The sequence below is a fragment of the Lactuca virosa genome, chromosome 8, assembly GCF_052849685.1.
Source record: "Lactuca virosa cultivar CGN04683 chromosome 8, Lactuca_virosa_CGN04683_v6, whole genome shotgun sequence".
Taxonomy (NCBI): Eukaryota; Viridiplantae; Streptophyta; class Magnoliopsida; order Asterales; family Asteraceae; genus Lactuca; species Lactuca virosa.
Window position 1 is genome coordinate 95,519,108 of NC_136433.1, and position 13,991 is coordinate 95,533,098.

General features: G+C 36.1%; 2 protein-coding genes across 3 annotated transcripts; one reads left to right on the forward strand and one right to left on the reverse strand.

Annotated features, from left to right (window-relative positions):
- The first annotated feature begins 922 nt into the window (after positions 1-922).
- LOC145133733 (flocculation FLO11-like protein) lies at positions 923-3,290 on the forward strand. Of its 2 annotated transcripts, none has more exons than XM_079068697.1 (4): positions 923-1,114; positions 1,212-2,816; positions 2,905-3,009; positions 3,087-3,290. In XM_079068697.1, the coding sequence occupies exon 2, from the start codon at positions 1,434-1,436 to the stop codon at positions 2,091-2,093; it is 660 nt and encodes a 219-aa protein (XP_078924823.1). In that variant the 5' UTR covers positions 923-1,114; positions 1,212-1,433; the 3' UTR covers positions 2,094-2,816; positions 2,905-3,009; positions 3,087-3,290. The 2 variants fall into 2 exon arrangements, with proteins under 2 accessions (XP_078924823.1, XP_078924824.1); XM_079068698.1 differs by having other exon boundaries at positions 2,911-3,009.
- A 1,167-nt stretch (positions 3,291-4,457) lies between these two features.
- Positions 4,458-5,777, reverse strand: LOC145133732 (FCS-Like Zinc finger 8-like). Its single transcript, XM_079068696.1, has 2 exons — positions 4,904-5,777; positions 4,458-4,719 (listed from the first exon to the last, which is right to left on the reverse strand). The coding sequence occupies exons 1-2, from the start codon at positions 5,581-5,583 to the stop codon at positions 4,632-4,634; spliced, it is 768 nt and encodes a 255-aa protein (XP_078924822.1). The 5' UTR covers positions 5,584-5,777; the 3' UTR covers positions 4,458-4,631.
- Between the last annotated feature and the right edge of the window lie 8,214 nt (positions 5,778-13,991).

Genomic DNA, 13,991 nt, shown 5'->3' on the forward strand with positions numbered 1-13,991 from the left:
TTATAAATTAATTTAAACACAACTTAATCAAATTTTAGTTATTATAAAATATAGTTTTTAGACACATATTAGTTAAAAAACTTAATCAAATATGTTTTCCATTTAACTATGTTAAAAAAACTATATATTGAATTGTTTTTAAAACATTATTTGATATTTTACTTTAGGTTTTAAATTTTACAATAAATTTTTAAGCTTATTTGATATATTAATGTAGATTATTTATTTAACATTATATTGAAGTTAACAAATTAAATATATCATATTGATAAGTCATGAAGTCTTCTATTTACGATAATCTTTACAACTAAAAATATTTTTAAGTTAATAAATTAAGTATTTTATGTAAAAGAAAAAATGTTTCCTTTATAATATAGTGTGATATAGTTGTTTCGTAGTCAAACTTATCAATTTCGGAGTCAAAATAAAAAAATAAAAAAATAAAATTGTGCAAAATCACAGATGAATTTCAAAGAAATCACAGATGAACTAAATTCATCTGTGATAGTAGTGTGGTGTGAGGGGGTATTTATACCGGAAAAAATAAAAAAAAACTATAGAAAAACAATCTATGAACGTGCAACTGTCATTGTACGCCCACGTTTTAAACACTTGTATATTCGTAGATAAATGGCCAAAATCACATCTAACTCTAATCTTTCTAAGATTTTGATGGTTATTTTTATAATGTCGTATTTTTTTAGTTATTTTCTTTAAAATAATTAAGAAAATTGGTTAAATTTGTAATTTTTTTTTTTATAATCTTCGCTTAATTATTTTATATTCTTCTCTTAAATTAGTTGCTATCAAACCAAACAGGGGTTATACTTGTCATTTCACATGAAGACACGTTATAAAGCGACAGGGCGAGTGGGGTAACTTTTAGCCGGACGCATCAAACACCCCTTAAATATGACTGTGAGTAATTTCAGATCCGGTTTTGTCTGATATTCTCTCCCTCTCTCTCTCTCTCTCTCTCTCTCTCTCTCTCATATTTCCCAAAGCTCGCTACGGTTTTCATTGGCGTTTTTACTTGAAATCATCGAATCTGCTGCTAACTAGGTCGTAAGAGTGATCCACAGTGATAGATCCGGATCGAACCGTCCCTCTTCAGGTAAACGATCTTCTTAAATCGAAAAGTTTTCGTCAAATTTCCTGTTTTTAACTATGGAGTATGTATCTAAACGATGTATTTATTCGATTCCGTATAGATCTGATTGTTTGAACGACGACTTATACAAGTTTATGTTCGCTGTATGGTTTGGCTTCACTGGAATTAACGACGTTTTGCTAAGATTCGGTTGGTTATGGAGAAGATCTAAAGAAAACTAACCGTTTGTTTAGATCTGATTTTATATTTCGTTAGATCTATTAGGAGGGAGAACGCTAATCGCCTACTAGTGATCGTAATTTTTAGAGAGTTAGACTCAGAAATGGAGACGCTTGTAGTTGTTGCACAGCAGGATCAATTTCATAGCAGAAGCCGTGGCAGAAACCATGGATCCTTTGGTTCTTATCCTTCGAGGGATTTCAGAGAAATCAATTGCCGTACCTTTCAATCTGGGCCAGGTATACTTCCAAGCCCACTAAAGGCTCGTTCCCCACCTATTGCTAAACAGTCCTTGCCTACTTCCCCAAAAACACCATCCGCAGCCCCATCTAATGTGAAAAAGCATTTCAACTCCGACCAAAACCCTAAACACACAAAGAGAATCACTAAAAGTAATTCCGTTCCTATCCCAATTGATATTAAACATGTTGATTACTCCCTCAAGGATAACATAAGGGGTTCTTTGAATGACAATTTCTTTTACTCTGAGCTATGGGCTGGACCTGCTTATTCAAATTCACCACCTCCTAGTTCTTTACCTATACCTAAGTTTTCAATCAAGCCAAAAAGGACTGTATCTCTTAACCTGCCTTCAGTTTCAGCTTCTGATATTGATTTGTTGACCCCTGTTGCAAAATCTGCTCCCCCTTCCCCTACAAGGGAACATCACAAGTCTTCTCGTAGAGACTTCTTTAACAGTGACGATGAGTTTGCCACTAAGACTCTTCGTCGCATCCTTAATCTTGACATGGTCGACGAGTGACATACTAGGAGTGGTAATCACTCCTGTAAATAAAGATATCTACTTTCTTGCAGTAATCTAGTGTAGAGTGTATATAGGATGAATAAATCAGTAGTTACTTCCGGTTTGCATTTTAGTTTCCATGTAGTTAAGCTCAGGGTGGTGTAATGGTTCAAGGATGCTGATGGCTTGTTGGGTGGTTGGTGGTAGATCAATATTTTCTGAAAGTTGTTACAGATTCATAGGTTGTTGAAGTTTCTTGGGAGATTGAAGTATTGGGATTGATGGGACATGTTGATACTGGATCAAATGTCATGGAAGCAGATATGGGGTGTAAAAAGGGTGTGACTGCTTTCGGTGGTTGGTGGTAGATCAATATTCTGAAGTCACAAATACATATTCATAACTTGCTGAAGTTTCTATGGTTGCCTTAGGCAGTGGATAATGATCTCTTTCATTTGTGATAGTTGGTTATTGTAGTGGAGTCATCATCTTTTTTCTGCTTTTATCTTTTCTATTTATATCCCTTAAGATAGAGTTAGAATTCAAGTCTTTCCTTTCGAGGTTGTAATGCTTCTCTTCACCATCTTTTCTGGTTTTTAAGAAAGGAAAGTGGGAAGAGGAAGTAAAGAAGTTAAATAGTTGGTTGTTCTGCCATTTGGTCTTACTTTACCGTGTTGGGAAGAAGGTCATTGCCACTGTTTCTTTGGTCCTTAATTGTAGATCTTGCCAAGCCACTTGAAGGTAAGGATCTTGAATCCATAATTCGTATTCAAGTTGTGTCATTTATGCATATTGTTGATATTAATTTATTTTATACCACATTTGCTAGTTGCAGGGAAGCATCTTCAAGAGGCTGTTGATATGGTTGTAGATTTGTAGTTTCAATTTCTTGGGTTTACTTTTGAAGCTTCTGAAGCAAGACTTGTATAAAAAGGTTGATTTTTTTTTATGTTGAGGTGTTTTACCTATTGATTAATTCTAACATATGCCATATGATTTGATCCATTGCAGTTTGATGGGAGAAGCTTTTTCTCGAGGCTGTTGTTTCAGCTATGGTTGTTGGTGTTATGTTCTACTGTTTTTTACGTTCAGTTTTTGCCTTCTGAGCAAGACTTTATTTTGAAGGTTATGTTTGTTTTTGTTTTGTCTGATGAATGACTTTGGTGTTAAGTACACTCTTGAATCAATCTAGACTGCATGTTTTTTGTTTGACAACATTCTGGTATCGGATGAGATGCTTAATATGCTTTTTTATGTTTGTTTGAAATTGTTTGATCTTTTCACCATTTTAGCTTACTCTTCTTTAGTAAATGCAACAAAGTTACGATTTTATGTAAAACTTAGGTAAACTTTTTTTTAATGATAAAAAGTTGTAAGTTTTCTTGCATTAAATGGTGAAAAATAGTTGGAATTATTTTCTATCATTTTTCGTGTTGTGTTACCATATTTTATTATTTAATCTTTTTTCTAGATGTAAACAATAAGGTAAGATGCTCAATCTGTTTTTTTTAATGAAATATAACGAGGATTGGGCATTGTACAAAAAAACATCACAACTTTGATGGTTGAAAATTAAAATGTCATTTTATGTTGAATTTCTACAAATATAAACAAAAGATATAAAATTTGTTACCAATTTTTTGATGATTCAAGCCGTCGGGTTTGTTAATTTTGCAGAAAGTGAAGTAGGTGTTGGAATTTGACAATATTTGGTTGATGGTTTTGATTTTATTAATAATTCTTATTACAGATTCTATTATCTTAATTAATATTTATCTTGCTTAATTTAAGGTTACTTTCTTGTTAGACAAACGAAAAAAAGTAAGTAAATTAAAAAAGCAACTTGTTTTAAAAAAAGCTAATAGTCTTGCATTGAAAATTCCCCATTATAATAGTATTAGTTAATTTAGAATTGAAAATTCCCCACTTGGTCTCTTAGATTCCAAGTTTAAACTTGGGTATAAATGAATTAAAACTAATTTGATGAATTTAATTTAGAATTGAACTGCTAACTAGTTAAAAAAAATGGGCTATATAGAGGTTAGCATCAACTCAATTGCAGAATTCTAACATCGAATAGTATTTTGAGCGAGTTTTGAGATCTCCACAACAATTAGGCTCTCACAAAATATATTAGTTTAAATAACAATTGAAAAGTTGAACAAATTCCTTTTTTATCTCTCCAAATATCCTTATATTTGGGATTAAAGTTCTGGAAAAAGAACCACTTAGCATTTTCCTGTTCGTTTATATTTTTTGAACCAATGAAAGACATGAAAACACAAACTTTTTTTGGTATCTCTATATTTATTGAACCACGCCTTTCTCTCAAGAATATGGTCGTTATATTTGTTGAAGTATAGTCCCATATACAATAGAACATAGGTTAATATTTTTGCATTTTATTCAACTCAAGAGAGCTATTTACTCCTTCAAAGACATTACAAAAGATATTACAAGCTATCGACTTAATTGATCTTCATCGTTATCGAAGAAACTACAACATTGCATGATTTGCATCCACCTCCATAAGATAAAGTTAGAAGGGTAAAGTAGTCATTGACACAGTTGCTCTGAGTTCATCAATTCATCCATAATCATTTCTTGGCATCTGCATTCTTCACTGCAAAACCCTTTCTCACCCCTGTAATCAAAGAAATTGACAGCTTATTTCATTATCCTCAACCAAAATCAAAAGCAAATTTACATCAATTTTTTTTTTTTTTTTTTTTTTTTTTTTTTTTTTTTTTTTTTTTTTTTGTAAAATTACATCACAGATCACTTCCATTTTTTGCAAATTGAAGAAAAAAACTCAAATTTCGGCGAACCTGTACATGAAAATGTCGCTATTCTCTTCAAAATTCTTCTTGCAGGTATAACAAAAGCTTAAAAAGCTCTGCCGTTTCGATTTCGGGCCATGATCCGAATGAAAAGCATTACAACAACTGCCCACAACACAATTATCGTAAATATGGGTGATTTTTGGGTTAGACCCATATGAGATTACTCTTGTATACTCCTCTGAGAGCTCCATCTCACTCAAAGACAAAGCATCCATAGAAGCTCGAGAAGATCCGGGTCCATTTGTGGTTACCCGGCCCGGCGACTGCAAATTCCTGGACTTGATCCCAAAATCACAAGGATCTTCAGAGTGTGACGGGATTTGAATCCTGAGGTTTGATCCAAACAGAACCTTTCGGCTGATGGAATTAGGTTTGTGTATCGTATTATTAGGGTTCTCTTGAAGAAGAGCAAGAGCAATTCCATTTTCACATTCAAATTTCTCAAATGGGTTTTTGATTTCTTCAGAGATCTTTCTGGATTTTTCTGGGCTTTGTTTGAACTGAAATGGGTTACTTCTGAAAGTCGTGAAGAATTGCTTGGTGTCAAGAACTGAGGTTGGTGATGATTCTGCATCAGAAAGGGTTTTTGCCATGAAGACATTGAATAGCCTTGGAGAACCAAGAAAAGATGAAATCGGTTTGGTGGGGTTTTGAGTATTAGCCATAGAATTGAAGATCCCTTGAATTCGAAGATTTTGTGTTATCACAATACTCGATTGAATTTAATTCAGTAAGAAGATGGATCCAGAAGAAATGGATTCAAACAAAGGGCAAGAAATTTGTTCATACCCTTCATGGGTTTTATGCAATGATTGATCAAAAGGCTCACTTTTCCAAGTTTCAAAAAGTAGAAACAAAAAGAAAAGAAAACATAGGCCAAATTTAGCACCTATAAAAATATTTTTAGTCAAATTAACTTTAGATAACGTAATTTCTGAATTACAATTTAAAATGTATTTAATAAAGATTTGTTATAATACTAACAAAACTCTGAAATCTCATATCTTTTTACACATATTAGGTGTGAGACCCATGTATTACATGGGTTTAATTAAAAAAATTAAATATGAAATTTTAACAGTTTAAAAAAGTTTGAATTTATAAGAAAAATGAGAAAAATTTTAAATTATTAAAATTAGTAAAGCTTTAATGTATTGAATACATTACATATATAAACCATTTCTAATAAATACTTTACATATATATTACCTTACATATTAAATATGGAATTTTAATTTAATAAAATGAAAAATACAATAAAATGACAAGTGAAAAATAGAAAATTTAAAAATTCTAGAAAATGTCATGTGTCCAAATGAAGGAGAAGAGGACATGTGGCAAAAAACCTTCATTTATTAGAGTAGAATATTAAATATGGAATTTTAATTTAATAAAATGAAAAATACAATAAAATGACAAGTGGAAAATAGAAAATTTAAAAATTCTAGAAAATGTCATGTGTCCAAACGAAGGAGAAGAGGACATGTGGCAAAAAACCTTCATTTATTAGAGTAGATTTCAAAGGATAATGACTTGTAAGGATAACAAGTAAAGGTTTGGTAGACACTTAGTCGTTAAACTTACTTTTGTGTTCAATATACCCTTAAACTTGTTGAAATTGTTCATAAAGTACCAATATTACTGGGTACAGTGGGTTTTATTGGTTCCAGATGTTTTTTTAAGGCCAAATATGAGTTTTCTGGCCAACTTTTGAACTTTCTGGTCATCTTCCCCAACCAACTTTGTGTCCTTAGCGTTTATGTGTGCAAATATGAGTTTCTGGATTCCTCAAGAAGATATAAACATTAACCAATCAACTCGTAGGGTTTTGAATAATTAAACTCATACCCTTATGTATAAATTCATTTCTAGAATTGGCAAGAAAATGTGCACATACACCATCTTAGTTCAATCAAATTCATATTTCATCAAGACCATAAATTATTTTTCATATTCCAGCAAGAAAAGACATCTGATTAGACCTGACAATGGGGCGGATTTGGCATGAATCGACCTTGATCCAAACACTTTTAACAAATTCAAAAATCCGATCCAAATCCGCTCCGTAACCCGTAGGGTTTTGAATAATTAAACTCATACCCTTATCCACCAAGTCAACATATATGCAAACCCACCCCGTAACCCGTATATTTTTTTAATCACATTTTACTTAATTATTAAAAAAACATTTCTTAAATAAAAAATGTCTATTATAACTTACTACTTAAAAGAATATTCCTTAAATAAAACAAATATTGATTTAGAAAATGCATTACGTACTTGAGGACTTTTGATTGGAATTAAAAATTACTATTGTAGCAACTTCAGATTGATTTCTAACTGTCAATTATAGTGATAGATAATAGCAATTGCAAAATTTCTTCCAGTTGATAAATTAATTTATTGATTTATAAATGAAATTGAAGATTTCTTGATAAAATATAAATGAAATGACATCATGATTCTTGGTAGAAGACTGGAAGTCTATAACTTGACTCTTCGATTCCTAAGTAAAAACAGTTTGGTCTTTGGCTTTTGCCCCTTGTACTTACGATTGGAATTAAAATTAAATGTTAGGTCATACAAAATATAAACGTATAATTCTAAAATTTATAGGGGGCGAGTTATAAATGGAGCGAATCCGTGATGATGCATACACGACCCTTTTAATAAAAGGGTTAACGGGTACGGGTCGTTAAAGGGTATACAGATCAAAAACTATGTTCCAAACCCATATAAATCTTAAGGGTTTGGATCGGATCAAGGTCAAAACCCGCTCCATTTACAGGTCTACATCTGATGCATAAGTTCATTTTCAGATTTCCAAACTTGTCAATAAGATATGAACTCGCACCATCTTGTTCAATCGAATTTAGATGTCAACAAGTAGCACACAACAGGTGCTACGATTTCAACAGGATTCAAGTGGGTACGCCGTTTTCTGGATTTTAAACCGATGTCAACAAGATTCAGAGGGCGCACAACTTCATTAGGGTTTGTGTTAAAACACAATTTTAAGATTCAAACAATTTAAGGTTTTTCGATTTAGGGTTCGTGTTTAAACAATTTCATATTTAAACGGTTTTTAGAAAACAATTTAGGGTTTGTATTTAAACGATTTCATATTGTAACGATTTTTAGATCAAACGATTTAGGGTTTTTCAACTTTTACAGATTCAAACGATTTTCTAAGTTATAGATTCGTTTTATGAGCTTTAAACATGATTTCTAAACCCAACTTTTCACAAAAATATAAGTATGTGTTATTGAATATGTGTTTTTGTCAAGGTTCTAAATAACGTAAGGCGTGACTTGACGGCAATGTCAAGCCTCAAACTTTTCCGATCCTTGGCGAGCTACGTCGTTTGTAAGACGTGACTTAAGGCGACAATTTGGTATATAATTAATATTTTTATATGTATTTTCAACTATTATTCTATTTTATACACATATATGAGTTACGGCGGCGTTTTGGTAAAGCTTGGCGGCAGGCACAAGCCTTGGAGCCATGACGAGCTTTTTAGAACCTTGGTTTTTGTCGATTAGTGTGTTCATGAGTTATTGAGTGAAACATAGGAAGAATTTTGGAAGAAACCAGGGTGAACAACCGAATGTTTGTTTTAAATTTTTGGAGATCGTCCGAAAATTCAAAGTTGGTCGGAGAAGATGACCGGAAAATTCAAGATGGCCGAAAAACTCATCTTTGACTGGAAAAGATGCCAAAAACCGACAAAACCCACTATACCCGGTCACAGTGGTATTTTTTGAACAAATTCAATAAGTTAAATGACATATCAAACAAAAAAAATAGCGACTAAATATGTATAAAACCTAAAGTTGGTTACTCCTACAAGTCATTATCCCTATCTCAAATTAGTTTTTGTTTTTGCACACATTCATGTTTTAACATAAAAGAGGGTCTGAAATAATAAAACTTTGGTTTTGTAACTAAATGTTTAATAACTAACTTAATGGGCTATTTAATATGATTTTGACACATTTATTGATATTTTTAGATGACAATTGAGTTCTCAAATCATTCTTGAAGAAAAAAATGATTTATTAGAAGTATAACTTTTGGGTTAAGGTGAGTTTAACGAGAGTACAAGGTCTATCTTATTTCAACACTTGATTTTTGATGCTATAATTGAATTATGTTCTAACGTTTAAAGTTTGATATCACTTGATAATGCTTATTGTTATCTTTTTTATGTGTACCAAATGATATTTATTTGTATTCATGAAATTATTTTATAAAATCTGTTGTTTTGAGAAAATCTATGCATAGTTTGAAATGAATTTTAGCATCTTACTTATTACATACATGTTATGACATGTTTGACTCAGAGATCTCAGGTACCCAAATTGATTTTACTTTGTATTTGGTTTTGAGCAATAAAGTTCTAGATATTCCTCACATGTAAAAGTATAGACTCTCTACCCCTTGCGTCAGTTGTGGTTTATGACATCCTGGTTCTTGTTGGAACTTAGACAAAATCCAGGTGGTAGTTCACCACTCGTGAGTCTAAGGCTTGAGATAAAATTCGGATGGGAGTTATGTAACATCCCGACTCCCAGGTATGAAATTTTAAGGATTTTGTACATAACATAAGACCTACTCGATGAGTTGGAGGCCCCAACTCGTCGTGTAGAAACTAGTCAGGCCGCGTGGTTTATGGAACCTACTCGACGAGTTGGAGGACCCCAACTCGACGAGTTGAGGTTGTGCATGAAAACCCTAATTTTTAGGGTTTGCACCCTATTTAAAGGACCTTAAGTCCCCTCACCGCCCTCCCTCACCACCTTATTGCCCAGAGAAACCGTAGCTCGAGACGTATACCTTCTTGTGTGTGTGAGAGCCTTGGAGAGTGATTTTGGTGTGGTTGTGAAGGAACTTGGAGCTTGAAGAGGTTGGAGTGAAGGGAGAAGCTGTAGATCCGACATTTACACAGTATTAGCAACCATTTGGAGGTAAAAAGTCTTTGCTTTAGCTTTCCATTTCTTAGATCTTCTCCTATGGAAGTTTAGTGTCTTTTGGCCCATTTTGGATCCACTTTTGGAAGATGAGCATGATTCGAAGTTGTAACTTCAGATCTAGACAACTCTAGGTCCCTTAGGCCTAAAGACTCAAGCTTTATCAAGCTTTGGCCACCCTCCATGTCCTAAACCCCTTATTAAGCTTCATATGAGTGTTTTAACCCCTTTGATGCCATGCATGGACGTAAAGTTAGCAACTTTACGTGGTATCTCAACCCTAAGGGACTGGATCTGTAGTTTGGAGCTTTGGATTCAACTAGAAAGGACCGAATATGAAAAGGTTGAAGGAACTTGACGAGTTGAGTAGCCAACTCGACGAGTTGAGTCGGGTTTTCTTGCTTTCTGAATCCTGAGTAAACTCGGCGAGTTGATGAGATAACTCGACGAGTTAGTTAGGGTTTTCCCCGGTTTTCTGAACACCGAGGGAACTCGACGAGTTGCTAGATGCACTCGACGAGTTGGGTCAACATGGACTGTTGACCTTGACTGATGACTTTGACTTTGACCATGGTTGACCAAGTTTGACTTCTAAGGTTATTTTGGTAATTTGGAATCTTGATGGAATTGGTCCTATGGTGGTTGTATGGGGTTGAGTTCGTAGATGTAATTCAGAAGGGTGATCTTTTCAGTTCAATTCGACATTGTGAGTTGAGTTTTCCTCACTGTACTAAAGGGTTGAAGGCACCAAGGCCGGCCCTTTGGATTGTTATCCTGGTTATAGTATGCTTGTATGTAGTTATGATCTGTTAGATCAGTATCCTAGTAGATAGGATGTTGTTATGCTATTATGATCTGTTAGATCGGTATCCTGGTGTATAGGATGTTGTTATGCCATTATGATCTGTTATATTGGTATCCTGGTAGGTAGGATGATGCTATGCTTAGTGATCTGTATGATCTATGCTTGTATGTTGGTTGTTTATGTGTTATGAGTATGTCGATATATGTGTGTGTGTGGTTGGTTTGAGGCAGTCCTACTTTGTGCTGAAGGCCAACAGACCCAGGGCGACCCTGATAGGCTGAAGTCCCTGCGAGACGGTCCAGTCAGGCCGAAGGCCCGATGAGCGGTCCGGATAGGTTGTAGGCCCTGCTAGGCGGTCCAGACGTGCCGAAGGATCGGGAGTGGTCCAAATAGGCTGTAGGCCCTGCGAGGCGGTCCAGTCATGCTGATGGCTCAGTATGCGTGCTGTTATGTTATCTGTTTGAGTGTTGGTACTTTGGGGGAACTCACTAAGCTTCAGACTTACAGTTTTGGATTTTGTTTCAGGTACTTCGGATGATCGCGGGAAGGCGAAGGCTTGATCGTTTACATTTTATGATTTTGATTTCTGGGATACTCTGATATGAAACTATTTTGAAAACATTTTGTAATAAATAATGGTTTTTGGATGCTTGAGAAAGTTTTAAATTTTTATGAATTTTATGGATGTCACAAGTTCACGTACCATTCATGAATCTCAAGTTAAACCATCCATTTCGGGAGTTTTGTAATAACCATAAAATTCAAGCCAATTTAAAACTTTTTAAAAAATTTAAAACCATTAAGTTATTATAATTTGTTTCCAAAATAGTTAAACATCTGAGTATCCCCAGAATCAAATCATGAAAATATAAGGAGGTGCACGATCACGCCTTCGCCTTCCCGCGATCATCAGAAGTACCTGAAACAATAATCGATAAATGTAAGCTCGAAGGCTTAGTGAGTTACCCCCAAAATACCAACGCCATACTGATATAACCATATCATATAAACATATAAGCAAACAAATACAGCATGCATAATAAGCCATCAGTCTGACTGGACCGAATCCCGATCCTCAGTCTATTTGGATCGCCCATCCGAGCCCTCGGCACGTCTGGACCACCCTCCTCGGGGCCTTCAGTCTATCCGGAGCTCTCGATGGGCCTTCGGCCTGACTAGATTTGCCCGACCCGGACCTGCAGTCTACCCGGTCCGCCCAGGGTGTCTTGGCCTACTACACACAGCAAGACCTGCCTCAACCCTTTCCCAAAACCAAAAAACATGTGCACATACATATAAACAAGTAAGCATGCAGATCTAACATATCACTAATCATGACAATCATCCTACAACCAGGATACCGATCTAACCGATCTCTAACATAGCATTATCCTATATACCAGGATACCGACCTAACCAGGTCACTAAACATATCAACATCCTAATTACCAGGATGTAAATCAATAACATATCATGTAAGTAACCCATATACAAATCCGAAAAGGGCCGACATTGGTGCCTTCGACCCTGTTAGTATATTGAGGACAACTCACCTGACATTGCTGAAGTCCCGCGGATGAAACTCCAGCTGCTGGTTGACAGATTCCCGAACTGCCAACATCAAACAATACCCAATTAATAATTGGGTTCTAAGCCCAAGGTCCAAATCACACTCCAAAGGACCAATAGTCAAGTAATGGGCCAAAGCCCAACATATGGCCCAATTTTCCAAATTGGTCCCAGACCTCTACATGGTCTTTCCTTAAGGCCCATCCAATTATTCTAGTCCAAACTCTTGGTATTCCCATGGCCCAATATCACATAATCATCAAGGCCCATTTATGGCCCACCTATGGCCTAATTTTCCAAATTGGACCCAAGGCCTTCACATGGGCCTTATCCTAAAGCCCATCTAATTATTTTGGTCAATTTACTTGTTCTTGGATAGCCCATCAATAGTCCAATCACCAAAGCCTAATAGGAAGGCCCAAATCAAGGCCCAAGTGAAATTAGGGTTTTCACATGAAATGACGATTAGGGTTAAGTGTTCCTACTTAACCCATTAAGGACTTAATCCATTAAGTCCAGTATTGCCTTAGGTTAATTTGCAAATGATTATTAATTAACATTTTTAGTTTAGTAATTAATTCAAGTACGGGTCCCGATAATTTCCCAAAATTAGGGTTTTATGCCATTAGGGTTTTCCAAACCCTAATTAGGGTTTCCAATCCAATACTAGCCATTAGTCACTTGGTTGGGCTTTTAGGTAAATTTGGGCTTCATTGGGCCCATTAGGGTTTCAATGGTCCAACTAGGGTTTCATCAGTCCCATTCTGTCCAAGCATCCCAAACGAGTCAAAACGCAAACGAGGCACACCGCCACCCAACACGGCGGCTGGTGGCGGCAGCCACCACCTCACGGTGGTGGTTATAAATTTCTATAATTATTCCGGCCGATTACAATACATTACATTTTACATCCTAAAACTCAAATAAACACACACACACACATAAATAACACACACATAGCTGTATTGTGGCGGCATGTGGTGTTCGGAGGTGCTAGCCACCACCTCACGGTGGTGGTGGTGGTGGTGGTGGTGGTGGCCCTCTTGTGAAATTCGGCCATGATAACCACACACATGGCACACACACTAACATTATAACACACCCACACGTCTTTTGCTTATAAACAGAACCCAGCCACCCACCTGGTGGCGTACGACGGCGACGGCGACTCGGAGTGGCGGGCAGCAGCAGCATCATCTGCGACAGCCACCGTGGCCGGCAGCCATGGTGGTTTTCTCGGGTTTTTCTGGCCAAAGGAACCCATACACACGCATCCCATCTAACAACAACGAGTTTTTATCGGAAAAAGCATCCAATCTTAGCCACCCTTGTAGTGGCGTGAGGCAGTCGAACGGAGAAGTGGCAGAGAGATAGTCTTTGGAGTCACAACAGCGGCGCAACACCGGAACAGAAAACAGAGAAGAAAAAGAAGAAGAATATGGCAGGGAGGTGGCGGTTATCGCCATCTGGAACAGCAACAACGGGGAGACGCTATTTGCAAACCTCGTCGGCGACATCTTATCTTCAATGGAACCGGGCAGCGGCGACAACCGATAAATGCAACGACGGTGCTCTTCAGCGAGGTGGTGTGCGACAGATGGTGCTTGAACTTGACCAGCAGTGACGTCGCTCATTCAACTCGTCACAACCATGTTGTCCCAACATCTACGACTCGTTGAACTCTCCTTCGCTGGCAGCAAACATGGTGGAAGTCTGGTGGTCGCT

Excerpts from the sequence above, each read along its gene's own strand:
- LOC145133733 (XM_079068697.1), top strand. The coding sequence starts at position 1,434 with ATGGAGACGCTTGTAGTTGTTGCACAGCAGGATCAATTTCATAGCAGA.
- LOC145133732 (XM_079068696.1), bottom strand. The coding sequence starts at position 5,583 with ATGGCTAATACTCAAAACCCCACCAAACCGATTTCATCTTTTCTTGGT. Across the intron at positions 4,720-4,903 it reads AGCGACATTTTCATGTACAG|GGGTGAGAAAGGGTTTTGCA; the intron begins GTTCGCCGAAAT and ends CTTTGATTACAG.